The sequence below is a fragment of the Porites lutea genome, chromosome 1 (assembly GCF_958299795.1).
Source record: "Porites lutea chromosome 1, jaPorLute2.1, whole genome shotgun sequence".
Taxonomy (NCBI): Eukaryota; Metazoa; Cnidaria; class Anthozoa; order Scleractinia; family Poritidae; genus Porites; species Porites lutea.
In genome coordinates, this window is record NC_133201.1 from 49345576 (window position 1) to 49360085 (window position 14510).

The 14510-nt window shown below is 39.7% G+C and overlaps 1 protein-coding gene across 1 annotated transcript; it reads right to left on the reverse strand.

The window, feature by feature from the left end:
• Positions 1–2931: 2931 nt before the first annotated feature.
• LOC140939502 (uncharacterized) lies at positions 2932–8471 on the reverse strand. The gene is made up of 4 exons (XM_073388850.1): positions 8029–8471; positions 6691–6927; positions 4486–4764; positions 2932–3514 (listed from the first exon to the last, which is right to left on the reverse strand). Exons 1-4 carry the CDS (start codon positions 8452–8454, stop codon positions 3149–3151), a joined length of 1308 nt encoding a protein of 435 aa, XP_073244951.1. The 5' UTR covers positions 8455–8471; the 3' UTR covers positions 2932–3148.
• Positions 8472–14510: the final 6039 nt, after the last annotated feature.

A 14510-nucleotide genomic window follows, 5' to 3' on the forward strand; every position in this document is an offset into this window, starting at 1 on the left:
ATTTTTTTGTTTTAGTACGCAATATTGACAACGCAATGTAACGAACTTTGTAAGATCGCGCGCGCTTTAAATTCAACGGCGATTTCAAAGTATGTAACCCTGAAGATGACGGATGTACCGTCGAAACATGTCTGGAAAATTAAAGAAAGTTGTTATGTTTATACGACTATTTCTACTACAGAACTTTCAACCGCGGCAGTGTTCGCTCAGTCGGTAAAGCGTGTGACTGCAGAGCGGGAGGTCGCGGGTTCGATTCCCGGGGCCGGACCAATACTCAGGGTCTTAAAATAACTGAGAAATGAAGGTACTACCTTTGTACTGCAAGCGGCTAGACCTTCGCGTGACTCGGATGACCACGTAAAATTGCGGTCCCCTCTCCAGTAAGGGAAGCAAAAATAGTGTCCCCAATTAGTACTTTAGTACTAAATACATTGACACTCAAATAAAGTGCATTTTTTTCACATTCTAACCAATCGGAAAATCTTGTTTACTGCGGCATATCCTGCCACCGATGCCCAATTCTTTACATTGGTGAAACTGAACGAAACCTCAGGAGTCGTTTTAGCGAACGTTTGCGAAGTATACGCATGCGTAACAACATTCCTGAGCTTCCTGTGGCGCAACATTTCAACTCCACGGGCCACAGTATTTCCGATTTCCAGGTGTGTGGTTTGGGGATGGCTCTATGCTGTGGAACCGATATCCAACCGAAGCAGCGTGAATTGAGGGTTTTCTTGCAGCTAGGAACCGTTCAAACCTAAAGGACTAATATCAATTTCAGCTGCGCTCGCTATTATTTACACGCGCACGCGCCTCATTTTTATGCCTATGACAATTGCCGGTAACCCTACTAATAACGGTTTTCTTGATACTGAAGAAGGGTTATATACTCAAAACGTCTGTTTCTTAAAAACATTTGACACTTTTTTGACTTTTCAATGGAATATTATCCTATCCGCAACCCGTAAACCTAGATGAGATTTCACAGTTATACCCCGGTGTGGTTGTTAATGGACGACACCATTTGCAGTAATGAAAATATTGCTATGTCATAAATTATGACTTAGATTGGACGTAGTTTGCAGGTGCATGGCTCTTTGTTGGCCCCTGGCTTTTCAAAACCTTTGTAACTGTTTATCGACATTTTATCTGCCTTCCTTTTCCTATACACGAGTAACAGTAATGACAATACAGTCAAACCTCTTTAATACGGACACTAAAGGGACAGAACCAAGTGTCCGCTTTGCAGAGGTGTCCCTATTATAGAGGTAGGGAATGTAGGATTTTCGGCATTTCTGGGACCAAACGAACTGTCCGTAATAGAGAGGTGTCCGTATTATAGAGGTTTCCGTAAGGAGAGGTTCGACTGTATATTATTTCGACAGTGCTTAATTTACATGTGATCAAAAGCACTTTACACTGGAAGACCTAATTTTGCTATTTACGTGTTTCGAATATAAGGATAATAATTTGCGAGAAACAAGTTTACACTGGAACAAAGAACGCACTTAATATTATATTAGAAAATCAACATTCTAAATCCTAAAGATAATAAATTACTATAACTTTAGCTTCTACATAATTACGTAAATTGGACATCAGACTGTTCTAGACAAGAAATACAGATTATTTTTCTAAGTGGGGGTGAGCAACGTGAACCTAGGAGGTTAGAGACACTCTCATCTTATTAATTAATATGATTTTCCAGGAAAGTATAAAGTTTTGTCCGATAAACGAGTAGTTGATGAACAGCGAAATTGGTTGTGGATTTTCCACAGAAAATGTTTCTAGGTTATGTGTGTAAAATTGGCAGGATTGACCAGAATTTCCAAGATAAGGTATCTCTGAAAAAGATCTATCCTTCCTGAATTCGCCGCTTATCATGTAATCACTTAAAATATGGAGCTGAATAAATGGTTCAGAAATAAATAGTTTGCATCGTTCCAGATAGAAAACGATTGACCAGATCCACTAGATCCGTTGCCAAGGGGTTAATAATGTGAAATTAAAGTTCGAAACAGTTTTGCTATAAAGACAGCAACCTTAATGATATGTGAAAAAAGTTTGAACAATGGGTAAGTATAAGACCAATTTCGAGAGAAATGCTGTGGGCGTCTAGTGGTCTTTAAATACATTGAATTGCAGGCCACTCACAGGCTGAAACATTCCCAGAAGCTAATGCTAATAGGCCAGTAACGGGTGGGAGTAGATTTCCCCGATGCTTGCAGTCTCAAGAATCATGGAATATGTATCATATGTCCGCTTAGTTTTTTCTTTTAGCTTTTGCTGCTTCCTTCGCAGAGGCACTTATGGCTTCGCCACGCGTGACGACGCCCTAAAACACGTCCGAGCGAGAGGCTATATCCTTATGAGCTGCAACTCAGTAGGCCCCACCTCATGGTACCAACGACGGCCCATCGAAAGGCTTGAGTGCTATGCACCAGTGCCACACACCTAAACTTTAAGGCGCCTAAGAAGGAGCTGTTGTATGAAGCAGGTCTTCTTGCAAATTACTGCAAACATTCAGTGAGAGACAAGACAAACTTAAAAGCAGTTGACACACGTACACCAACCCACCTCCATGGCCAGTTTGTATTATTAGATTTACTGGCGCACAGATCGGCAAAAATGCTGATCCGCCTTCCCAGCGCATACCGTGGGAGAACTGCCGTGCAGTTTCCGGCCAATAGCTCCCATACGTGTTGTGTTGAGCTGGCACTCAAAGGAGCGCTTTGTACTTGCCCTGGCAGGAAAGGGCCTTTGAACGCGTGAGCTCTAATAAGGGTGAACAGCTTTTCAAGGCTGCCACGACCTTGCTGATACGGCTGTGCGCATGCGTTAGGTACTGGCCAGGCCGTGGGTTGGTATACGGTACACGTGTGAAACGTGCTCTTACTTTTGTCTCAGTGAGAGTCAAGAGTGAACAAAAAACATATTTCCACTCGAACTGGCTCATCTTGTCGGAAAGGTCTTACACTGGAGTGTTGTACACTTCCTGCAAGTCGTGACTGTGGGAGACAACATGAACAAAGCCAATAAATTGAAAAGTAAAGTTGTTGACCCACAGTTTCTCGCACAGATTGTTTTGAAAGATGCGTTAAGGAAAATCTGCAACTCCGCGATTTACTGATTGCTGGATTAATCAAAGCTAAGAGGACAAAAACATAACGGTCGTGGCAACCATAAAGAGAGTCCTACAGGGATCAAAGCTGCAGCCATTGTTGGTCGCTCTTTTGTTGAGATGGATTCCATGTTCGTCTGATGTCCGTGATACTGTCGTAGTCAAGCGGCCAAATTTTCTTGGTTTCACTTTTCTTGTGATAGTACAGTTTTGATGAGCTCCACAGTGTAGTTTGCACAATGCTCCATCAGGACATGTAAGATTACAGCCTCCACCCGTGCAATTATGCTGGCATTGCATTCCATTGCATTCCATGGTGCAATTACCGGCATCACAGAGCTGCAGACATGATCGAGAGTCACAAACTCCATGACAGCCTCCTCTAGTGCATTGCTGTGAAATCAAGTTTAAGACGTTTCCGACATTAGCGAAAACCGTTAGACAATTTAACTGTGAGAATTAAATCTGAATTCTACGTTTTCTTTGGCTAAAATATTTTTAAAGTCAAAATTAAATCAGAATGAGAGCATTTCCAGTATTGGCATTCTCTCGATCTGATTCCAGATTATTTCTCTCGATTGCCAGCTCGTATTGCAAAATGAAACCCGGCCCCTTCTCCGTTTCTCTTTTTCTTTTTTTTTTATTTGAGCTTTTTAGACCCTGGATACGGGATTGCGGTCGGAATCTCTTCGCTCACTCAAACAGCAGAAGCAGCGAGGGATGATCCCGTTGATGTTAATATAAAGTAAAGATCACTGATCAATCCAAATATTCCATTTCTCCGCCCAACCTCATTCACTCCCCGCTCAAGGAACGAGGTTCCTCAGGTTGCTCTTCGTTCAAATCGATCCAATCCAGGTTCTGACGCTGCGCACGTCTGCCTTCCCTGGTTTAACCAATCAAATTAAGTCCCCTCAGACAACATCTCATTTCTGTAGTCTGTGCATCTGAACAACCCAATCACGAGACTTATTTAGATATATGTTTACTTATAAGCGCTGTTTTATTTCTTACCCCGTTTCAATTAAGGATCTATTAAACAAGCAGGACTGTAACATTTTTGAGAAAGGAACCTCTATAGACAATCACCCGCTAGTTCCATATATTCCTTCAAAGAAAGTCTGTTCTTGTAATCGTCGTAAAAAAACAATGTGCCCGTCCTTATATTAATACTGAGCGTTTCATGTCTGCCTTTGTAAATAGATTAATATTTAAACACAATCTTAGTACAGTATAGTTAGGATTCTATGATTAGTTTATTTATTTTATTATGTATTACGGTATTCATGACAGTTGTAACATAGGATATGTATCTTTATCTGGTGGAAATAAAGACCATTATTATAATTATTGTTATTTAGTACCTGTACGCAACGATCCCTGGCTTTGCAGGTCATGTTACAGTTTCTTCCCTTGTCACAGCGTTGTACGCAGGAATTGGAGGTACAGGACTGATGGCATTTTCCGTCGATGAGGCACGACTGCTCACATCTCTCACCTGTTGTGCAATGTTGAGGGCATCGACCCTTGCAGTTTTGATAGCATCTAAATTCTGATGTACAGTTTTGATGGCAGCCTCCACCGTTGCAGTACTGGTTGCCCTGTTCTTTAGCGCGGATTAACATCTTCTCGGCCCCGTCCAGCTATGAATAACATACAAAAAATATAAGTCGTTTCAGGGAAGCATTTTCGGGAGCAACGGACCGTTTGATAAGGTAAACTTGTTTTCCTGAGCGGACTTTTCCAACGGAAATTCGTGTTGCATTTCTTCGATCGATCAAAGCCATCTTTGACAATAGGTTCAGGCTTCAGGGGCCTTTTTTCGGAAAATGAAACTGATTTGTACAAATTGAAACGGGATTCCGGAGTGAAATTTACCAGTCCTGAATTTTTCTTACCATTTATCCAGACCGTGAACCAACCGGTTTGTCCATGTAAATGGTAAACAACCATCCTCAATCTAGGAGTAATAATTAATCCCGGGGGGTACTCAACAAATTTTTATACGGGGAGGCTCCGCCCCGAGGTCCAACCCCTTACCCTTCTATACACCTATTTCAGTTAAGGTTGCTTCCGAGAAGAATGATGCATTATCCATGTTTTATAGCCCGCGGTGCATTATTGTAGCAGGTCTAGTCAATTATGTGCCCGCAACGAGCATAGAAACCTAGAAAGCAAACGCTGCTAACGCTTCTATGCTATGCCAGCAGAACGTTAAGACAATATATTTCAAAACACTGAATCCTAGGCTTTTTGATTTAAGACGGTGATTTGAGGTTAGGTTTTCCTCTGTGGTAACATGCAAATGCTGCAAATTTTCAACGAGTTTGTTTGACTCGTGCACATAGGAATTTTGGATGGAGTTGAAAAAATCTAATTAAAGGCGTTTGTCGAACAGCAATAAATAACTAACATTACGTGTTTATCTATTTTTGACGCAATTATTTTAAACTGAGTAAAAAGAAAGAATAGCATGGATTTGCTTTATTAAAATAATCAGCATTTTAGGCTGACCCATGCAAAAACGCAGCTTAATCTGGCGGTAAAACCCTATTCAATTAATGTTGTTAAAAAACGAGGCTTCTAATTTTTAACCATGAGATTTTAAAAATGAAATTTTTCAGCTAGCTCATGCTTAAGAATTTTAGCAGCCATTTGACTTGAAAGCTGTCTTGAACACCTTCTCACAAATGGTCTCCATTATTTCAAGGAACGTGAACAAGACTAAACTTCCGCTACAAGATTGGTTTACCATAGTGTACTGCAAAAATTAAAATTAAATCAATTTTATTTAAGCTCGATAGCGTGAGGAGTGGTTGCCCAATCTCCCGAGCCAGGGGCTCATGTATTAAATGCTCGAGCATTCCGGATCGAATTGGAACTTAGAAATGTTGGTTTTTGCGGAGAGGGGAAAACCGGAGTACCCGGAGAAAAACCTCTCGGAGCAGAGAAGAGAACCAACAACAAACTCAACCCACATATGACGTCGAGTCCGGGAATCGAACCCGGGCCACATTGGTGGAAGGCGAGTGCTCTCACCACTGCGCCATTCCTGCTCCCCTTAAAGGCTATGAAACATGGTTCATGGGAGCAACCTTAATTGAAATAGGTGTATACCATTTTTCACGAAAACGGTACCCCTTTCGTATACCTTCTACTGACAAATGGTACCCCTTTCACATACCTTAAGTTGCCTAGAACTGTGCATCCCTTTTAAATGCTGTAAATGCGCTGACGTTTAAATAAGAATCAATCACAAAAATAGAACGTTTTCTCGACAGTAAAAAGCCATAAAATTCATCTGTTAGACCTTTGGGCCCTTTCACAGACCCGCATGACAGATTTCCCTACTCTTTCGTATACCTCAACGAGTGAAGTCCCTACCCTTTCATATACCTGAAGCCTGAAAAAGATACCATTTTCGGGCGGAGCCTCCCCGTATAAGCCATTATAGGGAGTAGCCCGCCCCCCGGGTAATGAATATTCTGTTTCTGGTGAGAAGGGTGTTAAGGGGATAAAACTAATCTTCCACCCTTAAGTTTGATTTGTAAAAGAAGTGTAAAGCTCACCTGTTGGCATGATTTTTCTTTACTATGGCATTCAACCAATGGACAGATTCTGCGGAGCGATGAACACTGCTGCTCACAACTGTTCTTGGTTCTGCATTTCATTCTGCACTTTCCGCCTGTACAGGACTGACTGCAATCGTCTGTGGTACATGTCATTGGACATTCGCCATCGTCACAGTTTTGAACACATGAACGCTTAGCACTGCAGAATGTTGGGCAGCTGCCTTCCCAGCATGACTATAGCGTTGGGTAAACAATATAGGGTCATTGCAGTATAAATAGAAGAAGGAGTTGGGGGAGTTGGTAGGTTAGAGTAAGGAGGCAGGGGACTAGATTTCTTGAGCACATTTTCTCTTTCTGTATCTGCACTCCGGTCACAGGTTAGATGATAGTTTCTCGCAAAGTAGGAAAGAAAGAGGAGAGATGAAGGGAAAAGAGGAGAAGGAAGTAATTAGGAGGATCGAAGATGAGGTAGGAGAAAAGTGATGTTTCTTGATGTTGCGGAAACCATTGCAGGTTTGCTTTTATGGTGTGGTGTAGGTACTGTTCAGTGTCTTTTCAATAATGTGTATACGTTAATTGGTGATTAAGCTCGTTCCCAACACCAAGAAACTACCCAGAAAACGGATTAGGGATCGTCCTTGTCCGTCCCGTCTCTGCGCTCCTGTCGCAGGTCAGATAATGGGCTCCTAGCTGGTATAAATGGCAACAGTAGGAGAATAGGAAAAAAAGTACACTTTACCTCTCTGTCTCTAAATTTGCCAACATAAGCAAACACTCATCAGAAACACTCCTCAGCTTTGTCGATATGGAAGTGCGCATGCGTAAGATACTTGTCCGACCGCCGCTTAAACCTTGGCTTGGTGTTCGAGTGTGTCACCTGCTATAATTTTTGTCTAATCCAAATCAATGACTTAGAGCCCTTTTTGTGTTCTGTCCTAGCCTGTTGTTGAAATAACCACTTCTCGGTTTCCGTTCCCCAACACCTGCTGTGCACAAGTCTGAGTAAAAATTCACTTTATTATCCAGAGCCTGACGTTTCTTTTGAGAAAACAGCTTGTTTTGTGACTCTTAGGAGTCAATGCCGCTTGTGAGTCGAGTTATTAGGTAAGCTGGGGTTATGGTTTGAGGTTAGGGTTACTGGGTCAGGTTAGGACTGGGTGACTCATGGCTCATTGACTCATTTACACCTCATGTCCTGTTTCTTTTGATCACGTGGTCAACAAAACGATGTTTTAACAAAAACCCAATAGCCCTGGCGAAAAAAAAATGAGGCGTCATCTTCTTTTAAAAGACAAATTTTCTAACTATTTTATACTAAAGTGCTCCCATACTCACCTGTTCACATCTCTCACTAGTTTTGGCACATTTAAGGTGACACGATCCTGCATTACACCGCTGTTTACAGCGAGAAGTCGCTCTACAACTCATGTTGCACATTCCTTCATCACAATGTTGAGTGCATTTGGCTGTTTTGCAAAATACTGATCCACAAGCTAGCAGCGATTCACAGTCCTGATGACAGGTCTCCTCGGTAACGCATTTCAAATCGCACTGCCCATTATCTAGGCATTTTTGTTCACATGACTTAAGTTGGGGATCGGCTTGTCCGCACGACATTTTGCAGTCTTCATAGCACTCTTGTCTACAAGAGGCCTTCGGTGATGAATCTTGACATTTATAGACTGTAATTCTTGCCTTTATTAACGTCACCATACTAAGAAATAATGATACATTTAGCAGCAACTCTTGAAACCGTGTCATATTTTCAGGTGTTTATCTAGAAAAGAAAAAGATATAATATATTATAATTTATGGTGAATTCTAATAAGGCCTCTTCTGAGGCCTAGAAACTTCACGGAAACAACATATTGCCTGCACTCACGTGTCACAAGTCTGTTCGGTGAACATAATTTTGCTTTTAAAAAAAGGAACAGCAGTTTTTAGTAGGAAAAGTGTGACCAGTTGTTGTAACAAATTGAATTCTTATTGACATTTTGAAGACAACCTTTAATATTTGAGAATCTTCTTTGAACATAATTGCCAACGAGCAGCCTCGACGCGACAAGACGCGAGGCTGCGAGGCACCAGCCCAGTAGAATGAATCCCGAATCAATGTAACGTAAGGTAGTGTAAGGTAACCTTTATGACGTAATGCAGAACAGAGAATGCATTGTTTACTAACGAACACGTGATATAGAACAGAATCCACGAGCCGTGTGCGTGTTTGTGAGTCCCCTGCTCATCCCGTCTTCAGCCAATCGTCGGATGGATTTATTTGCATCAGTGACGAGTATAGCTGTCGCATTTGCCCGCTGGGATATTTTAATTCCTGCTGCTAAGAAAAAATAATAACGCCTTGTGTATTTGAAGCAAAAAATTTGGAAGGCTTCATCGGCGCACCATTTATCTTTTTATTTTTAGACTTCCTTAGCTTTAAAAAGAGACCAAATAATTATAAATCTGTACGTAGAATATTGGCAGTTGATTTTTCGAGGATATGAAGTTTGCTTATAAGATCAGTAAATTTTACGCAAAATGACCTGTGCGCAACTTCTGCAGAATTGGCACAAGCTAAAAGGGGTCAGCAGAGAGATAAAGGGACACAAGCCAAAGGGTAAAAATACGATTAAAAAAAATGACAGTCGGCTCTACAACAAAAGAAAAAAACTCGCAAACAAATCTTCAGGGGCACCCAACGACAATTTTCGGAAGAATATCTGTTCGGAAGACGATTTGAGATATAGAATTTTCGAAACATTTGTTGTAAAATTTCTTGCCTGCCTGCCTCTCCTAGGATTTTCGAACATCTAAAAAATGGTATAATTGCGCATTTTTAACGGATTTTTACCCTAAAAAGGTCACCTAGAATTTTCCGGAGCCTCTTTTCTGGCTGAAATTTTCGAGAAGGAAAGTTTTGATCCCTATAATTTTCGGATCACTAGACTTTCAGCTAGGAAATCCGAACAGATGAAAAATTTTTAGGGGATAAAAATATGCCTATATCTACCGTTTAAATACTATAATACGTTTAACAATGCTATGTTTAAGTGGTTTTGTATGGCGTTCATTACTGGTCAAAACACTTTGAGCACATTTTTAACTTTCTGACACCTTTTTCACGTCCAGGGGGTCAAATTCTCCTGTCAGGTATCACGTCGTAAAATTTACGACGTAAATCTTGTACTCGCATAGTTACGTCGTAAAATATAACAACGTCTATTTTACGGCGTGAAATCTATTATCCTTCAGTGTACTTTGAAGGTCGTCCCGTCCCGTCCTTATTAAAAGTCTTCCAATATATCACGACGTCACCTTTAGGACGTGATTATATTTAAGCATGACACGTTACGTCGTAATCATAACTCTACTTGAAATTACGACGTAAACGAGGAGGTTCGCGTTACGACGTAAAATGAATTTTAGCTACACGTTACGTCGTGAATATTTACGGCGTAAAAGCAAGGTACGTTGTAATTAATCCATTCGTCAAGTTGTCAATCAAATAGGTTTTACGTCGTAACTTTTAGGACGTAAAATTTATCTGCTTCTTAAGTTGTCAATCAAATATAATTTTACGACGTAAAGTTAATATAGTTAACTTGTCAATCAAAAAAGGTTCGCGATGTTTAATAAGTTAACTTCAGAGTCTTAATAGATTACCATCTACAATGTTTAATAAGTTAACTTCAAAGTCTTAATAGATTACCATTTACAATGTTTAATAAGTTAACTTCAAAGTCTTAATAGATTACCATTTACAATGTTTAATAAGTTAACTTCAAAGTCTTAATAGATTAACGTTTTCAGTGTTTCAAGTTAACTTCAAAGTCTTAATAGATTACCATTTACAATGTTAATTAAGTAATCTTCAAGTCTTAATAGATTACTTAATTGACTTCAAATTCTTCATAAGTTTTAAAATAACTAATATTGCTATGTTAAAATACGTTGATTTCAACGCCTTGATTTTACACTTATCAAAATTAAATGAATTAACTATAAAGTCTCAATCGGTTATCAACGCTATGAGTCGTGCAAAGAGTCAGTATTGGTCAAACGTTTTCATGCCTGATATAAGAAAATTTGTATTTCCACCTCTGTCCCATATTTATTACTAAAATAACGCAAGCGCTGGTTTTCCGATTAAGAGCTTGTCCATTTCATTGAAATAAATAATTATTCGAAATTCAAACAATGCCAATAAAGATCCAATTATAATGATCTATTTTTACTTAATGAAAGCTCTCCCCCTTCTGGCAACCTCTTGTAACTTTACGCCAAAAAAAAAAAAAAATATAATAAACACCCAACCAACAAACAAGTAAAACTAACCGAAGAGTGATACAAGACAAGTTATGTATTTTATGTATGGATTTATTAAAATCCTCGAGTACTCCACCAAGATGAATCGACTGAGAAGAGAAACTTGTACACGCACACTTATATATCTCCAAAGATCCCCCCCTCCCCCGTTCGCCACTTCCCCACTTACAATTACACATTACGCTTAAGTGAGACCGAGAGTTGATTTATTTTTGTAAAAAGACCTTTATGTAATATTTACTTTCACTGGAAATATTTGTTTAACAAAACCAAATCGTTGAAATCTTATTAAAAACAGCTGGAGCTTAACAAAACCAAACCGTTGAAATCTTATTAAACTATTAACTAGAAGTGCAAATTATTTACAAAAGTTTGCGCAATCGTATACTGATATACTTGGCAAACTTGGCAAAACTTCTTCAAGGAAAGATTCCCTTTAATCAAATATATACAGTTAGCCAAAATTTAGTGGTATAAACTCTTTTTGACTACGAGTAGTCCCCATTTTTCCTCAGGGATAGCAGAGCCGGGAGCGAAACGCGAGCGCGCGTGAACTCTAATATCCCTCAGGAAAAATGGGGACTACTCCTAATCTAAAACTATTTGCAAAGTCCTAAAGATAGTCACATTGTTTCGAACACACATAGTTTGGAAAGACACATTCCAAGGCTCAGAGTACAGGTCACATTTTTTCTTCATACTGGAAAAATTTGTTGGACTAAGTTACCTTTGCCCATATGAGTGTATTTACTTTGTCTTAAATTTGAATATGTCCTACAAAAGAATCTAGACTAATTGTCATCATTTGTTTCAAGTTTTTTTTTTCGCAGAATGTTTAGTTAAATATTCTATATTATACTGTACAACGCAAATGATCGATGTTTTTTTTGGTTGACTCATATAACTGAAAGCAATACAATTGCGACTTTCTGCAATTTGTTGTAGTGATCACTCATTCACAAGCATTAGAAGAAGGAACGTAGGTGTCTTATCCGATATATGTTATTGATAATAACCCCTCGATTTCTTCACCGTTTATTTTGTCAATGGACACTCCTTGTATTTTATAGCCGATGTCCAGCTTATCCTACTATCGGTTTAGTAAAATAAATGTATGTGAATGAGTGTTCTTAAAACGTTCTTTGATATTTATAAATATTTACAATCCAAGGAGAAAAAAGATTTACTTATTATTTAACATTCATATATAAGCTTAAGGGTCCTGGGAGCAGGAGAGGCCCCGTGAGCGAAAGTACTGCCAGGCCCATCCCATTCCCAGGAGACTGGTATTAAAATACAATATGCTTTTGTTTCCGTACTTAAAGAGAACAACTACACCACAGACAATAGATAGCCACAGACACAGGGGAACCAGGGCCATAGCCTTGAAAAAAAAATTGCTGTTCACAGTCCTTTGTACCAGCTTTAGCTAAGACAGGTTGTACAAGTGAGAGTACAACAATGTTTTGGAAAATTAGAAGTTTTGCATTGTGAGTCCAACAACGAAAATTGGTTCAGAGAGGACTCCAAAAGGAAAACCGATAAATCTGGCTATGGGCCTGATTCGTCCTGCATCTCTATTATAAGAACAGTGTAACTGTTCAATGAAAGGTCTACCAAAGAAGAACCGTCATTATGTATGGGTGGCCCTTGGTGTCTCTGGATTACGAAGTCTTGGCTGGGCAGAGACAGTAGGGCAAACGCCGCCCTGAAAAGCACCTGAATCAGAAACAAAACAAATGATGACGTCAGTGTATATGCTTGCCAGGCTGCCAAGCATATTTCATCCCTTTTGAAGGTTGTACAGCCCTGTGACTGCGTACAGTGGTCACATCACTGAACGTCAAGTTACGGCCGAAAGAGAACACGGGTCGTCTGAGACATTTACGTGCCGTGCCAGAACAAGGTGATAAAAGAAAGACAGAAAGGGTGAATGAATATGATGAATGAACTGTAACAAAACTGCTGTTTGAAAGGAATCCTGAGTAATTACAAGTTCCCGTTCGATAAGAAGGACTGGTACGATGCTTTAAAATTCGAAAAAATGATTTCAATGTGGTAACTGCATGAACACATGTACACAAACCACTATGAAAAAAAGGCTTCACTCTCCCTTAATACCGTTTTTAAATTATGGTTTGACCTTCCCCAAGGGTCCATTTTTTTTTTGGCTGACCCTCCCCTCTGAAGCCCAGTCCTCTCTCCCAATTAAAAACGTACCTTCCCTAACTGGGTACAGTAATCTAGATAAGGTTGGAGTTTGTAGCGCAAGAATAGTATATATTTGATTGCCCTCGACTGGAGCGCGACACCACAATGCGGTTGGATTTGTTGCCACAAAAAAAGGATCATAGTGAGACCGCGTCGACCTGCCTCAGCAAGGTGCACAGAATTAAAGTAAAACTCTTTGCGTTGTTTCTCTAGTTTCTATCCGACCCTCGCGACGTACCGGTACCATCACAAATATATAATTTTATTATATATTGCAACATAAGGAGATTCATTAGCTTTTTTGTTTTTATTTTATTGCTGCGGCTTGCGAGGAGCCTCCTTACGCGTCTAAAATTTAATCCATAGAGAGGAAGGATGAAAAAAAAAAAAATTAGTGAGGAGAAGGGAAGCCGAGATGCATGAGAGATTCAAAGTATCAGTCACTGGTGCTCTTGATTCAGACTATAATTTCCATGTATCGATTTATTGAAAGACAAGGACAACACATTTAGTTCTCTGCCGCCAGATGTTACAAGCCCCTTTAGGTATTTTACCCCTATACTGGCCTTTTTTCACATTCCATGTTATGAAGACAATAAAAATCAATTTGATTTTAATAAAAAAGGTTTTCCCGTTTATAGTAGGGTGACTCGATTGCTCTAAAAGATTCAGGATGGTACTGTTTTAGGGGCCCTGATTCAGCCTCACTGAAATGAGGCTGTTTTGGTACCATTTTTTGGGACTATATTGATACATCGGATCCAAATTAGACCAGGCGAAAACACTAGTGCTACTTTTGATTTTCAAGTGGCCAAAACAGCCCCCTCAAATTTCGGCCCTCTTGCAAACTACCCCTCAAAAAGTAGCCGATTCAGCTCCAAGTCGGGCCATTTCAGTATTTCATGGGTCTCTTTTTCTTCCCTTAATTATCGGCAAATAGTGAAATCAAAACTTTCAAACATTTATTCAGTTCTAAACAAGTTAGCCTAAAATTAATGAAGTATATCTGTAAACTATGTATCATAACAAAGTGTATACCAACATATGTAGACGAACATAAACCTTCCAACCTCATAAAGGAAGGAAATTGGGCCGGAGAGACACCTGAGTGCAATCCGACTAAATCCTTGTATACGGCTGGTTTTCACTCGTGACAAAGTCGGGGTAACAATCAGAGTCGTAAAAGCACTTTAATATCACCTAGTGAAAATAAAGAATCATAGTCACAAAGGGAGTCATAACTAGAAGCTGGATGCAATTGTAGTCATCAGAATTTTATATTC

Bases quoted from the DNA above. Each gene is read 5' to 3' on its own strand.
- LOC140939502 (XM_073388850.1), bottom strand. From the start codon at position 8,454: ATGACACGGTTTCAAGAGTTGCTGCTAAATGTATCATTATTTCTTAGT. The intron at 6,928-8,028 runs GTGAGTATGGGA...CCAACGCTATAG, and splicing joins CTAGTGAGAGATGTGAACAG to TCATGCTGGGAAGGCAGCTG. The intron at 4,765-6,690 runs GTGAGCTTTACA...TGTTATTCATAG, and splicing joins AAGAAAAATCATGCCAACAG to CTGGACGGGGCCGAGAAGAT.